We start from the raw sequence: 19,156 nt of genomic DNA, 5'->3' as shown, positions 1-19,156 counted from the left end.
TCCCTCATATGTCCTATATACACCAAGTACTAATTAATTGATTAAGTGTAACATACTGTACATGGTCCATAATATGCATGTATTTTAGTTATACATACCATAATACATACATAATTAGCTAACAAAAATGAAATGAATGGTTCAAATGAAGACAATACACCATACTATCTTTAGATCTTACTTTGACAGTTTGTCCAGACTCTGTTAAAACATCCAGTACTCCTGTTTGGTTTAATAACTTTCAACAGTTTCAAAACATACAGATCAGAATATTTTTTATAGAAGTGTACAAATGGTCAATTTCTCAAAAACATTGATACATTTCAATTGTTTTTTGTTCCTTTGCTAAAACATGAATAAGCAAGCAAGTCATGATAGCTTAGATTCAATAAAGATTTTATTATAAAGTCCACCACAGAAAAGCATAGTTAAAATTTAATAATCAGGCAGTGGAATTGGGTGAAAGAAAAAAAAAACGTCACATATTAAAGACTTACATTTGAAACTGGTGCATAAAAACGTTATGTACATGAAAATGTAACCATTAATTTTAAAAGAAGAAAGCATAGACAAAACCCCAAAAGTATTTAAAGGAGATAAAACACCTATATATTCACAATTAATTAATCCCCTTCACAGTACTACACAGGCGGCAATTTACATACGTGAAATTGATTCATGACCAAGTACTTGTTTAAAAAAATGGAATAAAAGCTGAGTAATGGTTCTGTTCCTCTTCTCTTCTGTTATTGGTTTTCATGTTCATTTAATAAATGCTAGACTATCTTGTTAACACAGTATCGCTCCTGGACACGAGCGCACTGTGCCAAAGCTTCGACTCGTCCAGTCCTTAGGGAAGCTCTTCCAATAAGGACGCCTCTCGGAGCTCAGTCTTCGTACTCGTCTCTCCTAGGTTTGTTCGGAGGGACCATGGGAGGCCCACGCCGCGCACCGCCGTCGTCGGACACGTCGTCACGATAGGACGCCACCCCATTGTGAGCGGACTGTTTGTCTTCTCCCTGATCATGATATTCCCCTTCTTCCGGCGGCCTGCAAGGAAAAAAAAAGAGGACGAGTAAGGCCAAGGCACCAACCTTATCATTTCCTAAACGTGAAAGGAAAGAAGGCAAAACCCACTTCACTCCAGTCAGTTTTATTCAAATGGGGCCTGAAAAACGATTAAAAACAACTGTATACGCCAGACTGGGAGGGTACAGGGTGTGGCTCACAGAGCAAGAGAGGGACTGTTCTGCCTCTTGGTCATGGATCAAGAAGGGGGGCACTGATCAAACCTTGCCAATCCCCCCCCCTAAAAAAATACCGATACCGGCACGTGCCGAGCAGCTAGCGACTGGTCACCGAAAGACAAGTTCCCCGAGGCGTTTCCAAATAAACGTCAAGTTTGACTGGAAGCTCGAGGGCAATCGGGAGCACGGGGCGCCGATCTTCCCAAGACGAAAAGCAAGAGGAACGGCCTTTGCCGCCGTGCTTCCCCCCCGCGAAACGCCCCAAATGAAACAAATGGGCAACAACAACACGGCGTCAGGCTCTTCAGATGAACGCATGCTCTGTACGATCTCCCACACGCGAGGACTGCCCTGCGGCGCCCCCGAATGGCCCGCACGCAGGGGGAACGCCCTTTGCTCCGCGGCGCGTGCGGTGTCCCCACACTCACCCCATGGCGTACTCCTGGGCCTGCTCCTTCTTCCGGCAGCAGCAGCAGTAGGCCAAGACGCCGACCAGAAGCAGCGCAGCGGCTACCCCGCCGATAATCCCCGCAGTGGAGGCGATATTCATAGAGGCTGAAAAACACGGGATCCAGATGGTTCAGGTTTCGTCCCGGACCCAAAGACCCCCATCCCGCCAGTTCCTCCTGCAGAGGAAGCCTCTCCGGAGAGCGCAAGCATGGTTGCCCATTCCGCGCCCTCAGGACCTTCCGTTTGCTACCAGAGCTCTGACCGCTTTGAACCCGGGGAGGGATTGAGGACGGAAAGCAAAACTGGGAAAAACACAGATAATCGTTTCACACTGATTTTAATGGTTTTAGCTCCAGAAAAGTTGATCAATTTCCCTACGGGATCGATAAAGTCTTATCCATCTAAAAGTTGTGGATCTTAAGTTACATCTACAATTTTGTGATAAATATTAACTTTCCGACTGTACTTAGAAAGGATAGTAATTTTGGAGGGGTTGTATTAGAGACTGCTTTGATTCAGTTTCTCAAAGTGAGCAGCTCAAGATATAGTCTTGATAAGATACAGGTAAATTTCAACACACAAATACATCAAAGCACCTTCAAGGCACTTCAAAGTATACAGTAAATATCAGGCTTGGAAAGACAATGCAAGAAATGCATTCTTATCTAAGAACAGACCACTGGCCTTTAAAATAAGGGGACTGCGGCCACAGTCTCTTATAAAATGTTCCAAAGGTAAACTCTGCCGTGTTTATGAAATTGTATACCTGACAAATATCCACACTGTTCTTTAAAATATTTCTTGGTTCTTCTAACCTAGGAATTAACTTTCACTACCTTCATTTTTAAGAGTTTCTAACATAGAGACTCATTTGGCTTTGCTCTCATGGCTTTCTGCTTTAGCAGTGAAAATGTAGGTATGCCACACAGGAAAAAAAAAAAACAAACTTCCCACGCTCTCCCTCAGGGTATTTGGCTCCTTCACACGTAATCCCAACTGGAATGTCATCCGCCACAGATTTTAACCGTGTGTACCACGTTGGATGTTTTCCTGGCTGGATTGCTCCATTCGAAGACAGACAAGACAGCTGGATCTTTCACAGTGTCACAGGTCCAGAAGAATGCGATTTCAAAGTTTCTCCATGGCAACTGGGGTGGAGCCCAACATAGAGGTGGAGGCTATCTGATAACCACAGTCACGCATGTCCTGACATGCTGTGTCATGTAGCACAGTGCAGGTATCCTATAAACTACTGTGAAGCCAGTGCCGTATTAACCCCCTGCCTTTCCCTTACACACTCTACCTTTGTTTAGATGGCTTAGTCACTCTGTTAATTACTCCAATACTCTGATCTTTGTAGAGGATCATGGTGCGAGTATTAGATGACAAAGCATCTTACCATTCCCATCACATATGTATGAACACTCACATATGAAGCCTTTTCTACTGGAGTAATCACACGGAACGGTACACTTTTAAAAAGGCACACAAGGAGCTCCCACGCATCACGGAAGAAACCACTTTACAAAAAAATAATCTGAGAAGATCTTGCCACGCAGGGTGGAACAAGTTATCTTCCAGACAGACCAGGGGTGCATCACTCCAGTCCTGGGGGTCCAGACAGTTTCTGACCCTTATTTCCCTCATTGGACGAGTAGAAGCATTTTGTTGTCTTCAAGAAGCTGAAAACATAGACCTGTAAATTGTGCTGAACCTTGCTGGGCCAGAGTGGCCACCCAATCATGTTTTCCCTAGCATATCAGAAAGACTCATTCTGACCCTAAAGGTATGCAGAAACAATGTGGCTCTTCTCTGTTTCCATACACTCTTAAAGAGAGGGCTTGTGTTGTATCCTATCCTGGCTTAAAGCCTTAAAGAGGTAGAGAAAATCTAAGGTAAACAAAAATATAACACGAAATACACAAATGATGACATTTTCTTCTCTTTCCAAGGGTACTTACGAGGCATCACCGATACGGTCATGTTGCAGATGGCAGAACTGATTCGGTTTTGTGAAGTGCAAACGTAGAATCCAGACGTGTCAATCGAAACATTCACAAGGCTTAGAATCCCATTTTCTACAACGAAAAGGAAAATAACATGTGAAGCAAATATAACTACAGAGGTAAAACCTTCAACCTTTCTGATATTGTGGCAGGTACTATCCCAGAATATAAAACACCCCTTCCTCTCTTACACATGTGCAAAAAATAATGTAAACGTTCATAAAATTGTATCTTACAAACCATTAATGTGTCAGTCATACATCTTTTGGTTGAGCATAAAAATCAAAGAGTAAAACTAAAAGTTGTTCACTACAATGCAGTGTTGCTTCTGCACAAATATCCCTCCTGCACCTTCAGTTGATTTCGGAGGATTTGGCTTTGGTCTGTTCTGAACATCATAGATCTGCCATTTGTATGTTGGCTGGGGGGAGCCTTCTTCGGAGTAGCACGTCGCCTTAATATTCTGTCCGTATTCTGGTGTTCCCTCCAACTTGCAGATAGGCTTAGAAGGAGCCACTGTGGGAACATAAGCAAAATGCAGTGATGTGCTCCTTAATTGAGCTCTATGCCGTTTATGGATTTATATTTTTGCCATTACACCATAATTTGACAATGGGATTTCTGAAGTAAGCTAAAAGGTCAATCACATTTTCAGACTTTTCAAGCTTTATTCAAGGTATTTTATTGTTTTTTTTTAAAAAAAAAGTAATAGCCCATCTCACCCGTGTACTTTATAAGATCAATAAGCACTATTTCAGGACAGGCCTTACCTAGAATTCGCTGTATTCATAAATCATGCACCAGCTCCTACTTTACCTCCCATTTTCTCTCCCATCCATCCATCCATCCATCTCCTAACCGCTTCTTCCGCTTCAGGGCTGCGAGGAAGCCAGAGCCTATCCAGGCAAGCAAGGCAGCATACACCCTGACGAGATGCTAGTCCATCACAGGGCACACGCACTCACACCAGAAGCCAATTAACCCACCAGTATGTTTCTGGACTGTGGGAGGAAACGGGAGCACCACGAAATCCACACAAACCAGGGAAGAGCATGCAAACTCCACACAGACAGCACCCCAGGGCTGGAATATAACTCGGGGCCCCAGCACTGCTGCCCACCACCCCACGCCCCTGTTTCTCTCGTTTTGGGGAAAATAAGTTGAAAAGCTAATAGATATTTCCTTATACTTTAAGGGAGAGGAAAAAATATTTTATCATTTGTAACACTAATACTGGTCTACCACCTATACTTACAGGAGTCTGTAAGTCTTCCATCCCAGTACTGACCAGATGCATCCTTGCTTAGAAGCTATACAGAATTTTACAACAGTGCAACAGGTGGATTATTTTCACAGTACATTGTCTTTTTTATTCCTTATTTTTTCATTATTCTATGTGCAATGTACTACATTTTTTGTATATCTGAAAAATGATGGGCTGAAACGGTTATGTGCATCAAATTGCTTGAATTGTCATGCTACAGTAAATGTTTTTCACCTGGAGTGTCCTACAGTGGTATCGTTTGTAATATGTGGTTCTGTGAAATTTAAAGCAGCAGACAGAAAAAAACAGAAATTAAGATTTATATATTTAAAAATGCTGGGTATTTCTGTACTGATTGACAAAAACATCATTATTTAACATGGTTATTTATTACAATAAAATACCTAAATTACTGACATTTGGCTTTAAATTCATAGTGTTCTATTAATTGATGAAAAGACTGGACATTGTGAGCACTAATACTTTAAAGTGGTGATCAGATCAATCTACTGGTCAAGACAGGAATTCACTGTCATTCTTTCAGGTCTTCTCAGAAAAACTTTTTTAATTAAGCAAAAAGTGGTACAGTACTTTATGCCTGTGAAACCAACACATAATGTCCTCCTAAAGGATCTACAGATAACACAGAGCCTTAAGAAAGCCTCATGTTTTCATTTCATCATTTAGCATAACGTGAACACCCTAAGTACCAGGTCCTTAATAGTTTGAGGTTTTACTGATTTTGTCTCAGATCAAAGACTGGCCCTCCCAAGTGACTCGAACATTAAATGAACTTTCCCCATCACAGGATGAGCTCTGCGCTCCTTGCCCTGCGGGTTCGAACCTGGGTCCTGTTGCCAGCGAACTGCAATCAGGAACTGTGTAAGCAGTGGCACTAAACTGGCCGAGCAGTGGGATCTGTAGACCAGTGCTCTCTAAGGAAGCAGCAACCCCTATGGTCTCCCAGACACCTACAGGTACGCCGAGCAATCAGTGAGGGATGTGCCTCTCCTGCAGCCTCATCTGAACCTCTGCTACAGGGCTACATTGCCTGCAACATCATGAATGACCAGTGGTCTGAAGGTGAGAGGGAGAGACTTACTGCAGGTGCTACAGGTTTTTCATCAGCTTGTTAAAGAAAAATTACTTCAGTAGTTGATGCACCCAAATATGATGCATACTATGGTATCTAGGGGGAAAATATATTGAAATATTGAACAAAAACTAAAATATAACTTACCCAACACAATCAGGTTAACTTTTGCTGCCTTTTTTCCTTTATTATCTCCTGGAATTTGGAGCCTGCATTCCAAAGTCCCATTGTCGCTCATTGCAAGTCGATTGATGTAGATCGAAGAATCTCCACTAACCGGGGCACTTTTTAAACCTGCTCTGCCTTGATACTCCTCCGCTAAATCCAGTTGATTGGTAGCGGCATAATATGTAAGAAATTGATTCTAAAAAAAATCCAACAAATACCTCAGACAAATGAGAATTAATTTTAAAGAAATGGTCTAAGAAAAATATCTAGCTGATAGATAAAGAGTATCTTGATATTTTACACTTGCATATTTTGTTTCTTCGTGTGATAAAATTGTGATAAAGATACAGTGAAACCCTCACAACCGGTGACAATCAGTACATTTCAGTTCACCAAAAACCCTAGCAAAATACTCTACATGGCTGGAACTAATAAATATCCACTGAGTATTACTGAGCAAAAGTAAGATTCATATTATTCAGTCAGAACTTAAATCTGTATCAAAGGATTATACATTTTGTATTTTACAATAAGGCATGTTATTAGCATACAAAATGAGACAAGAAAGTAAAACAGCCCTCCTGTTTTAAAAAAAGTTTTGAATAGGCATTCATGTCAAAGCTCAAAGCATTTTACAGTTGAACAAATCAAGAGTATATTTCTGACTTTCTTTTTCAGCATTTTGATCGGTGTGAAGTCCACATGTCTTGCTTACTTTAGAAAACCCTTACCCTCTGCATGTAATAATGTAATGACTAGGATTTCAAAGTAAAAGAGCAAGTAATCTTTGCTTGTATTTAAATACATCTATGTGATTAAATTATCCCCACCCCGAATGAATGGCTACCGCTAATACACAGAGTTAAGTCTATAAGATGTCTCAATAAAAACGAGCTTAGTAACTCCACTAGTAATTACAGCGCGCAGACTTCCTGTTCTTTTTAAGGTGCGGTAGGCAGGTTTCCGTCCAGTCAAGGCCAAGGAGGTAAAAAGCTGGAGTGGAACCAAAAATGGCGAGATAGCTTTGACTCACGTTAGTTTAAATCATAGCCTCGGTTACTGTATCAGATAAAACGCTAAAGGGAGAGCATATCGACTCTGATTACATGGCAATTGAAAAAAGAGCAGATGACAGTAAACACAGTGCAATAAGAAGCACTTAACATATGCAAGTGGAAGTGTTCACCTTGCTTTGAGAGTAAGCAGCTTATTTACATTATCAACAGATGTCCTTGCAATATTTCACTGAAAATAAAACAGTAACCCATAGCAGACTTTCACAGGATCTCTTCAGGCATGACCTGCTAAATCTCCCCACTTATTTATTTTTCCCCAATATGAAGACAGGTGGGTGTTGAGCAATTACTCAAATGCAAGCGATCGCCAGCAGAACTCCCTGACACAACGGCCTAAATCGAAGGCTTTCTCTTTCTGTGAACCCGTTATGAATTCGATGTTTAAGAAGCATTTCTCCCAACCACTGAAGGTGCTCCTCACATGTCCTCCAGGCACTGGAGGCAGGCAGGATCATCTTCAGCCAATCCTACGTTCAGCAGTTTGATTTCATAGAACACACACACACACCATGCTGTGCATCACAAGTCAGCCTTCTAAATATTGAGTGAATGAATAATGACTAAAATAACTATCAGTTTCATAAAGGCAAGGGAAACATCCTTCTGTCCACGCGTTACAAGATAGGGAATGCAGTTGATGAAAAGCAAATGCCCCCTCATGCACAGTTACTTACATCTTCGCCATTAGGGTCATTTGTGAGATAAAGCCAAGAGAGTACCATGTTATTTAAATTGGCGGCAGTGGACTTGAAGCTGCAGGGAATGGTAATATTGCCACCCCTGGCTGCGTCATACGTATCCTTTGGAATGGTCACTTCTAAGGCCCAGGCTGCAGATAACACTAGAGGGAGAAGACAATGGAGATAAAGAAAACACAGTGCCTTTTAGGGAACATCCCGAGAAAGGAAGCCAGCAAAATACAAATAAAAGTTAAAGAGCTCAATGTCACCGTCAGCTTTTACATTTCATAGAAAATAAATTAGCATGTTATGAATACAACTTCCTGTATAAGTATTCATATCCTGTGCCACTTGCTTAAAATGTTTTGCAGCAGAACTTCTAACAATGGAAAGTGTCGGAATTGTTCAAACGACAGATTGTGGTTTAGGACCAAGTAAAGGTTTATTCCACGCTGAAAAGAGAAGAAAAGAAACAACGTTTTGGCTGTGGAGCCTTCTTCGGGTGTCAGATTGTGGTTTATCCCTAGAGGTGTCATGACCAGGACTCTGTGTGGTATTTCTCAGCCCTCTGTCCCACTAACAACCCCTGACTGGCACAGATCAGGCTATATTCTATAGGACATTTTAAAAGATTTATGGACATGCAAATATGTCCGTTTTTTATAAATACCTTATGAACAGCTTCTCTGCTAGTAGGAAAAAATGTGATACACTTTAATCTTTAATACTATCAGAACTAAAATGGAGTAATAATGAGTCTTGTCTTGTTCAGTGATTGAAAACTTTAACTACTATCGGGTATTGATCACAATATCCGCTCAGAATGCATTCGTGTTTCATGCGCTGAAATGTAATAATGTAAAAAAAATACACAGCCATCTAACAAAACCTTGTTCTATAGTCAAGTCAACTTCATGTTTAAACCTCACAGCTAGAATGGCTTAAATGCTATCAGCACGATAGAGGGTTCATGAACTGTACACGTTCCTTTTCTTTGGCGTTTGCTTGCAGTATCTTGACGTACGTTTTGCAGTCTACAACTTATTTTTTTCCAGTATAGGCTTTAGGCTTTCCTCCTTGCTAATGACCACCACTCATTTAGGTTTTTTTTTTAAATACAGCCTTGTGGTGATATTTGATGCACAAATGCAATAGAATCATACTTCCTAACACTGTACTGTATGTATACCACAAAGCAGGAACTGAATCAAAGAAATGAAGTGACACAGAAAAATAGTCTTATACAATAATCGCCTTGTCCCTTCTTTTAAATAACACACTAAATGGTCCTGTGTGAAACAGAAGTATTTTCTATCGATAAGCATGACTATTTTTTATTTAAGAGAACTGTCAAGCAAACAGAATTACACTTAAACTTCCTAAAAGGAAAGTCATGTGAACTGAAATAAAAATAATAAGTATTTTTAACATCCAAGAGGACAGACAGCCTTTAGCAAATAATCTAAATTTCACTTAAGCGCCAATCAGTTCCTCCTCCCCTTTCCTCGGGTCTGTCACAACACGCACATGCTTAACTGAAATACAGCGGTGAAAAGTGGGTTTATGACGTAAACTATCCCCGCAATAGCAGGTCGGATGAATTTTTAAGAAGATACAAGAGTTATTTCTGTAAAGTTTTAAAATAAAACATTCTAACAATATGTTCAACCTTACAAAGGAAATTAATGATTAAGACTAACACTTAGTACTAACAGGCGAAGTGCTTTATTACATAGACCTCAAACCTGACCGTTTTGCCACAGGCAAAAATCATGTTTTACATAGGCTCTGTAAGCAGCCATCTTGCTTAGCTGCCACTGTAAGGTGACACTACATTCGAATCGAAAATGATAATTCTCGGTGTTGTAGCCCATCATGTCCTCGACGTGCTTCAGGCTGGAACAAAGTTCAAAACCAATCTGTACTGCACCGCTGAGTGAAGACAGCCCAGGAAATAATGGAAGTCAGAAGTTGTGTTTCATGTTAAGGGATTTGTTTTTTTTTTTAAATAATAAAATCCGTCCGGTGAGAATTGTGTTGATTGTGAAAAAAAAAATTCAAATATATGAGGTAGAGATTAGTTAACACAGTGTTACTACCCCATCTCCATATTAAACGTCCACTGCTTTTCTTCCTAAGTATTTCATACGCCTATATACGCAGAAAAATGTGACTCGTGTGTAAAAAAAAATAAACATCCATGCATTTTCAGCCACAAATATAAGACTATAGAAATACAACTACAATATAGAACTTGAATGCAGGAGTTAGGAACGGGTTAGTGAACGGGTTTCACATGTTCAGCAGATTTCCCCCAAAACTCAAATTCCTCATTATAAATAAAAATGTTTTCAAACTACGGATCTCGTCAGCTATTAATAACAAAGGTCACTGAGATAATCGGCCACGAAGATTAAAACAACAACTTTAAAATGCTAGTTTGCTAATCACTTTACAATCGCGCTTCAATTAGGAAGGGAGTGAAACATTTTGATTGCGAAACAACAATGGGATATTCATTCCTCAAACGTATTTTAATTAAATTTTACAATAAACGGCATTTTTACAAATAAAAAGCGCGGTCGCTAAATGCTATCAAGGATTTCAGATACCTAACATCTGAGAATAAGATAAAAATCACAGAGCGGGGTCGCTGTCTGTTATAAAGTATTTTTATGTAATTGTATTGTAAGTGCTCAGTCAAAAGAAAATCATGAATACAAATGGTTAGATTAGAGCCATTGTTCAGTTTTGCTCCGATAGAGTGACCGAAACCCCCCCAAAGATGTTTCTCCCTTAACAGAACCAATGCAAAAAGGTTAACGATATTAACCTTTTTTTAAAAAAATCCACGCATAAAACTTAATTTTAGAACAAAACAATATTTAAACACTTTTTTTTTAGCTTCATTAAACGGGCAAAACAAACCTCGATTAAAAACCTCATTCGGAAGTATTTGTTCCGCTTTGTAGTACCAGCACAGTTTTTACTGCAGGTAAGACAATAACTCCCTTCCCGTAAATAAAATGACATATTGAAGACCGCAGCCTGCACATTATAGACGAAAATGGGTCTTAATTTGACTACATTATTTTACAATAGTGTCAGGTCCCATTTATTAGATTTTGTAACTAATGCCTCGTTTCCCCCCAGTGCTTACAATACAAACTTCGGGAAAGACGCTAGCCACGCCTTATAACAATGTCTGATTTTTGTTTAAATAAAAAACGAAAACGAAATATAGTTCTGATAGTGCAATAAAATCTGAGCATTGATGATAACTTTAAAAAAAAACCCGAACCGTCCCTACTTGATTAGTCTGAATAGAAATAAAGTTCATGCACGGTTTCTGATCAGGTACAGTTCAATGGGAACATGTAGCGTTACTGATCTTTCCGTACATAGCTGTGTCTCGTCCCAGGTAAGCAAGGTTACATAAGACGTAAAAAACACATACCTGCTGATATAATTAATCCACCGAGCATTGCTGTTGTTGTTGTTGTTTTATAGATACTTAAAATGGAACAATAGTGCTTTACGTGTCTTCTCTGTAAGCCTTTTCGTGGCCTAATACAATATTTTTCGAAACCCGCCGTTCTTCCGGGACTTTCTTCGAACAAGTTTAAAGCTTGTCTTGTCCAATCACATATTAATGAACCTCTTCCTTGTTTGTGTCCTCCCACCTGTATCGGCCTTTTCGTGACGGTGCTCCCAGTCATGGCGCCATGCAAACTTGCATGACTATCAGGATACTAGTGGTGAGCAGAGGCTCTGAATCGCGGGGCTATGGCTGCAAATCCCAGGTGTTGTGTTGTTGTTATGTCCTTTAAGCTACGATTTTAAAGCCGATTTAAAGCTTCAGAATATAAACGGGTACTCTTTAGGTAGGGATTGTAAATGCGAATTTGTTTTCACTTGATTCATCTCGCCGGCGGAGATGATTAAAGGTGAGGACACCAGCAGCCTCAGTAAGCGGCTGTCGGTTCAAGCACCGGTGTCGTGTGAGACAGATGACCGAAACACAGCGCGGCATCTCTGTCAGGATGCTTCAGTAAAATATCCCGCTGCATACATTTTGGTAGCCAGGGATATAAAGACGTCAGCCTCATAAATAGAACAAATAAAAAAGTCTCAAAAGGAAAAGTCCTGAGGTGCATGTCGTCTCATCCCTGTTTCTATTTTGCTGTAAACACCAAGCACTTCACAATATTGTGTTCATTATACTCTGAACGTGTCGCAATTACTTCTCAAGCATTTCTCCGCTACGCTTTCTCCCACAATTCACATTGAACGTAAATATAAATAAAACGCCTCTGTGTTTTCAGGCACCTTAAAAATGTTTTGTAACTTTGTAACGGCATATTCCTTTCAATGATCATTAGCAGTCACCAAAGGTGGACCAGATTCCAGTTCAGTGAAATGCATTTCCCCCCTTTTAAATTGCTATGTTACACACCATCTCCATTCTGCTGAAAATAATGTCTCGTTCAACAGCAGGTGAAAATGAAATTCACAGCCACACAAAAATGAAGCTAAATTTACATCACCTGTAAACTCTGTTCGAGGAAAGTTTCAGAGACCAGGCCAGAATAAAGGCAAGTTCTGAACCTCGGACAAGTTCACACATACAGTAGCATTTTTGATGCAAAATGTACTAATGAGGACATTCCAGCAGGAATGAAAATGTCCGATAATGGACAAAATGGCATTCTGGGAAAGGTAAAAGCCACAGGGACTGGACATCCAGTTGAGCCAACACCATTTTCAAACCACTGCCTCCGTTTCCTTTAGTGAGAAATTTAACACTTTACATTCACGGGTATTTACCACAGTGAAAACGAAATGACGGAGAGGGTTCTCATGCAGCTTTTCAGCAGCTGTACACACTCCTGAAATCCATTCAGAAGATAAAAGCCTCCTGTTGATGTGTAAACTGCAGGTGAAAATGTGCCCTGCCCGAATGAAATGGCCAGAGATGTAAAGCAGATCACTTTAAATGATCTGTGAAATACCTGTGCTACATCTGGGAAGCAATTCCATTTGCCTTCTTTTTAATTTACTTTGTTTCACAGTTTTTTTTTACTGCATTACAGATGCAGCTGCATCTGGCTACTAATTTCGAAGGCTTGATGAATATATAATTTCTAAGGCTGTATAATATATAGTGTATTAAATATAAAATATCTATTATTAATAAATCACACATGCTCAAGGAAATACATTGTATACACCCTACATCTTGATGATTGAAGACTGAAATATTCAGATGCCTTAACTAATCCCTACTCTACCGCTTGGGCTTATATAGCACTTGCACAAGGGGCTGCTATCAGTCAGGTCATGTGTCTCTTCAAATGAAGTCAGTGATAGCCACAGAGCTGCAGCTTCTTCCCCGTGTGAAATATGCTTTTCTCTCTGTCGCAATCGTAATCTCTGAGCGCCTGGCCTCATTACCCTCGTTTTAGTTCCTGTCCCTGTTCTGGGTCCCGTTCCGGGTTTTTAACTGTGTTTGTTTCGTCTTTGATGGAACACCCGGTTTTGGACTTTGGACTGCCTGAACTTGTTTGCCATCGCCACGAGCATCGGATCACCGTCGTCACACTCCCCTGTTTGTCAACCCGTCCTGATCCTCTTCTTCTCCACCCCTGACGTCCTTCTCCACTTACTTCCGGATTATACCGTCTGCACAGGGTCCTGAACTACGCTTCGCGGGAGCCTGGACCAGCTCCCCTTACACTTTCAATGCCAGATATCTAACATGCACAAGATCAGCATGTACAAGATGACCATATTTTCTCTTTTGATTGATCCAGTACATTCCTGTTGTATTGCTGTATCAATATACATTGTAGGTGTCATGATTATAGTCCCCCCTCCTTAAGGGTGCTCCAGCCCTTTCACTCAAGACCTTATTCTGTGCACCTGTTTCCCATTCCCAGCCCACCTTAAAAGCCAGGCGCTGACGCTCATCCGGGCTCTGCATCTGATTTCCATATCGTGCGAGTCCGAGACCTGGAAGCACCTGGTCCCGTTAAGGTTTTAACCCCTGTTCGTGTTCCTTGTCTGCCGGTTCCGACCCGGCCTTCGTGGTTTTAACTTCGTGTTTAGATGGATCTCCTGGTTTTGGACTTTCTCATGTGTTTTTGGATACTCTAAGGATTACTCTTTGTGAATGTTCGCCTCGGCCACACCTCCCCCGTGCACCAGCGCACCTTGGACACGCCCCCCTGTCTTCTGCCCCGTATTCCTGCATGACGTTTCCCCAGTGTTCCCCCACTTCGTCGGATTGTGTCGTCCGCATAGGGTCCGGAAAGAACTGTTCGTTACAGTAGGAAAATGAATCTAAACCAAGGATGAATAAATGAATCAATGCCAGCTGACATGTCTGTGTGACAGTCATGGTTCTGCACGGGCTTGTGCCCTCGCCACTCCACTCTGCCGATTTGTCCAGCTACACCTGGGGCGCGAAACCAGGGTCTCCAGCGTAACGCAACAGGGAATCAGCCGCATGAGCTAAAGGAGACCTCCCGCAGCTCAGGTGGCTGAGGTCCCTGCTACACGCAGGGAGGGAGATGACGTCACCGTGTCCGCACTAGCTCCGCTACACCTGCTCTGTGTTCAGATCCTTACTATGCTGACTAAAGACATTTATAGTGGCAGGTAAATGAAAACGTTGTGTAACAAGCAGTGACTGACTTATACCACCTTGAGGTTTATTGCACATTGACAATGAAGTGTATTAAGATAGGTCTGTAATGCCCAACATCAAACAACATTGACAGGAATGTGACGCATTTTTCTCTCTAGACAAGACCAATTTCAATGAACTGCAGCCTGGTGAGTGTGATCTGAAATTCATATCACAGAGTGAAAGGAATGGGTGTGGGTGCACCAGGTGTAGACAGCTGTATTGATTTGGAGTTGTGCATAATGATCAGTGTCTCAGTAAGGGTAGTGTAATTGTATTTCCTTGTTCTTGTTGCTAATTGATCGAAGGTCCTGGCACAGACACGTGTTCATTACCACACCGTTCAGTGGGGACATGTGGGCTGCAAAGACAGGTTTAACTCTGCCTGAGACTGGCCTGAGGGCTCTGGAGCAGAGTGCAGATACACAGTGTATCATTACACCTGGCCATCTGTGTACAGCTAGCTGATCACTGAGCCCTGAGCAGCCGGCTCTGCCCACAACCCTAGACGCTAAAGAAACACCTCCTCCCCTCTCCCGGAGAATAGGTCATGAAGGAGGAGTTAAAGAGGTCCAGTCAGAGAGCTCAAGACTACAGAGAAGGAAGGAATTTCAGTGTCGAGCCTGGAGAGGACTCGAACACCAAGGGACAGAGGGCAGAGGAGGAAGGCCTTAGCATCGTCTTTCTCCCCCCTTCAATAATAATAATAATAATAATAATAATAATAATAAAAAACCTGACTGAAAAGTGCAACCTGTTAGTATTTTATTTTTAATCACATCAGTTCAAGTATACACTCTTGGATTAATTGGACATATCGATCGCGTTGCACTATTGTTGAAATTGTTAGAAAGTTGCACACTAATCAAATAAAAACCCTGAATGAGTTTCCTGATAACACCAAACAACCTGCACCGAGAAATGTAGAAATGACATAATTTTATGGTTCAGAAGTAACAGTAAAGTCACTGTTGTTGTTGGCACTAAATAATTCTGGAGCACCACATTTTAACATTATCAGAGTGACTAATAATCACTCTGGTGATTATAGAGGGGGCACTGATTCCATTTTTGTGATATTGCAGATTAACTGAAATTTCCATAATGCAGTCATGTTCTGCACAGCCTTGCTTCAAGCATTTGCTTCTCAGCTCATGAGCACAGTCTTTAGAAAATTATAGATCAAACGCTCAGTTGCTGTTGCCTATATATGTGTATATGCAAAATGCAGTATACAGCATTTACAAAAATAGATGTCAGATAAAGAAAGTGAAAATAGATAAGGCTGGATAAAAATGATTGGTTCCTTTTACTGCTATCAGTATTTGATTTGAGTTATATAAAATAATTAGAGGCTGCACATGAGATCATAGGACATGTGCTTGCTTTCAATGAAAGCTCAGATGTTGCTCTCATACATCACAAATAAACTGTCTCTAAATAAACAAACCTTTTGTCCACTGAAGGAATAATGTGTTCGAGATATAAAAACACTATCAAACAAGTGGAGGCTATTCAGCCTGTTTAACTCATTTAGTAGCTAAGTGATCTCGTCCAGAGTATCCGCTCCAGTTTGGCTGGGGGGCTTGTTTCATACTCCCACAGCCCTTTGCGTGAAGAGCTACCTGCTGTTCTTGACTTTAATTGCACCTTGTGTCCAAATGCTCACGTTACACCGTTCATTTGGAAGTCTAATTAATTCGCTTGGGACCGTTTTGACATTTGAAATGTCTTACGTGTCTGAAGAAGGACCAGCTTTCTTCCCAGTTCACCGCCTGTAATCTCTGCCTCATACCGTACCTTCGCAGTCTGCTTTCCTAAAATTATAAAACCACTTTTTAGATTCAGCATTTCAGAGATTACCTCGTAAAACAAACATCGAAAGATACCTAAAGTCACCGTTTCCAAGTGGCTCTATCACCTCGGTTATTTTTAATTATCTTCCTTTCTTAAATGAAAAATTAGGTCATTTATGATCTTTCCTAGCTGGGTTCAGAGGCAACCGTCTCAACCATATCAATTTCAGCTTCCATATTCCCTAATACAATATCCCAATTTGTGTGTGGAAAGTTGAAATCTTCGAGCAGTAGAACATCATTCTGCTATACACCTTTCAGAACCGTCATTAAATCCACTTTTTTCTTGCCTCTATTAGATGGCGTAAAGCGATCCCTGGTGTGGACCTTAGAATTCTTATTCTGCTGTAACACCTGCATGTTGTAGATGGCAAACCTCCTCTTGCTTCAGTTATCAAGCTAGGTGGTTATTTGTACAGTACCCACTGCCACCTCTTCTGCCTTGCCTGTCCTTACTAAAAATGTTAATCCTCGAATTTTATATTTGTCCCTGTCAGTTCCCTGTTAATGCAATTTCTTGGTCTTTCTACCCTATGCGTCTAGCTGTTAATGGATGAGTTTTTTGTTCTAGACATTTTTTAAGTGTTGTTCAGGGCCTTTCCCATCCCACCAGAACAGGTTAGCTCCACGCCCCTGGTATTTTAGTTTAAATACTCCTCGTCTACTCTGTAAACAAGCTGTTAATCGTTAACGAACAAGTAAAGGTTTATTCCACGGGAACATGTTTTTATGTGTTTATGTGTGTTTATTCCATGGCAAGGTTTATGCCATGCTGAAAAGAGAAGAAAAGAAACACAACGTTTCGGCTGCGGAGTCTTCTTCGACTTGTTAGTAATGTTAGTTAATTGTTACCGCTTTGGCAACACTGGCAATAAAGCTATTTGAATTGAATTGGAATATTTCACCGGAAGGTGGCACCATTGTAAGGAGAAACTGTCGTTCGTCCTTTTTTGATCAAAGTGAAAAATCCTCAGATACTTACTACCACAGTGAGGAAAACCGTGCGCTGAGGTGTTTTATCTTCGTGCGAAAAAAGCTGAATTTAAAACACGCAGACATCCCAACTTTGAAAAATTGAATTCGGGGAGGAGAGGGGGGGTCGTCCCTTCCGTGAAAACTTGCGAAGTGGGAGGGAGGGGGTCCCTCTTGGGGGAAAAATCACAGCTATATTATTAAATAATTATCTGATAGATACTATAATATATATGCAACACACTATAAATACTATAGCTCACAAGTCCAGTTGAATAATCTCACTTTCTTTGCAGTTTCGTTGTACAGAGACGCGTCTTATTCAGCAGATTTGAGAAAAACGTGGGAGCGGGGAGGCGATTTTCGGCAGATTATGGATCACCTGCGCGAGTCTGGGAGGAAACGATAATTTCCGGGATCTGAATATGCAAAACCTTCCTTCCACCTATCATGACTGATATGAAGACTATGAACACTTTCTTCGTAATTACTAATGACCTTCCTTATTTTTGCTTAGAATGCGGTAAGATTACATAGATCACATACGGTTGAATGAGCATGTTTTAAAGGAAGTGATGTCATTGAACAGCTTTATAGCGCTCGCATGGAGAAAGGACCATAGTTAACTGCAAGCTGAGACACACGTGGAAAACCGAACTGTTTAAAGGTGGTCAAATTGAGTCAATAACGTTGATCTTAATCTCCAAAGGTAGAAAATTCTGTATCTATATATCGGAACCAGGCTACATAATTTACTGAAGCTCTTCCAGTGAAATACCTTGTTCAGTGGCTCAACAGCAGTGTCCCCACTAGGAAAATGCAACCCACAACCTTTCAACCTCTCATCTTCAAGTCTAGTCCTCTAATCTCTTCTTCACACATTCTCCTGGATTCGCCCGGTGGCAGCTAGAGGAATTACTTCACAGACAACAGACTAGAAACTCCTTGTGTTCCTATGCAATTGCCTAATGAACAGAGCAACTTCCCAATCAACCAAACAAGTAACAAACCACACAACCTGTCACCAGATACAGCCGTGCGCCCATTTTCTAACAGATCCTTCCAATGTACAGTTGTGGGGGACCTGGAGCCTATCTTGGCAAGCACATGGTAGGTTACACCCTGGATGGGAAGCCAGTGCCAGTCCATCAGAGGGATAACACTGACACAGACACAGACACGCTCACACCACTCCATGTGGTTCAGCAGGGATTTGTCCAGAGATTAAAAATCAATTAAAAATAGCAATATTTCACTCTTACCTAAAGTATTAGTTTTCAACTATGGCACTCTACCTAGATTATTTCTAACAACAATTAGCATCTGAACAGTAAGAAAAAAGAGACATAAGGCAGATTAAGTCCTATCTGCCTTAATTCACAACCATCAGAAAACAAGGAAATACTCCTCCTATTCATGACTGGAAGAAGACCATTCTGGATATCCGAAGCATAAGGAAGAACATGCTTGGTAAAAACAGGAATCGATATCTTACCAGTAACAACTGGAATGCAAGGCCCTGTTGCAAGGCGTGACTTTGGATAAAAATATGAATGCTGAAGGAGGTTTCTGTTAACGAAGTCTCAGCTACCAATACGTTTTTTAGGACAGAGACACTGAGCAGATTCCATCTCATGCAACCAAAATTCATTCACA

General features: G+C 41.0%; 1 protein-coding gene across 1 annotated transcript; it reads right to left on the bottom strand.

Annotated features, from left to right (window-relative positions):
* Positions 1-379: 379 nt before the first annotated feature.
* Positions 380-11,718, bottom strand: gpa33a (glycoprotein A33 (transmembrane), paralog a). The gene is made up of 7 exons (XM_088647862.1): positions 11,442-11,718; positions 7,979-8,145; positions 6,208-6,424; positions 4,055-4,219; positions 3,659-3,775; positions 1,676-1,802; positions 380-1,050 (listed from the first exon to the last, which is right to left on the bottom strand). Exons 1-7 carry the CDS (start codon positions 11,701-11,703, stop codon positions 888-890), a joined length of 1,218 nt encoding a protein of 405 aa, XP_088503988.1. The 5' UTR covers positions 11,704-11,718; the 3' UTR covers positions 380-887.
* Between the last annotated feature and the right edge of the window lie 7,438 nt (positions 11,719-19,156).

This window comes from Lepisosteus platostomus, chromosome 2, assembly GCF_059453375.1.
Source record: "Lepisosteus platostomus isolate fLepPlt1 chromosome 2, fLepPlt1.hap1, whole genome shotgun sequence".
Taxonomy (NCBI): domain Eukaryota; kingdom Metazoa; phylum Chordata; class Actinopteri; order Semionotiformes; family Lepisosteidae; genus Lepisosteus; species Lepisosteus platostomus.
The sequence above is the reverse complement of the archived record's forward strand: the minus strand, read 5'-3'. Positions and strand labels throughout refer to the sequence as shown.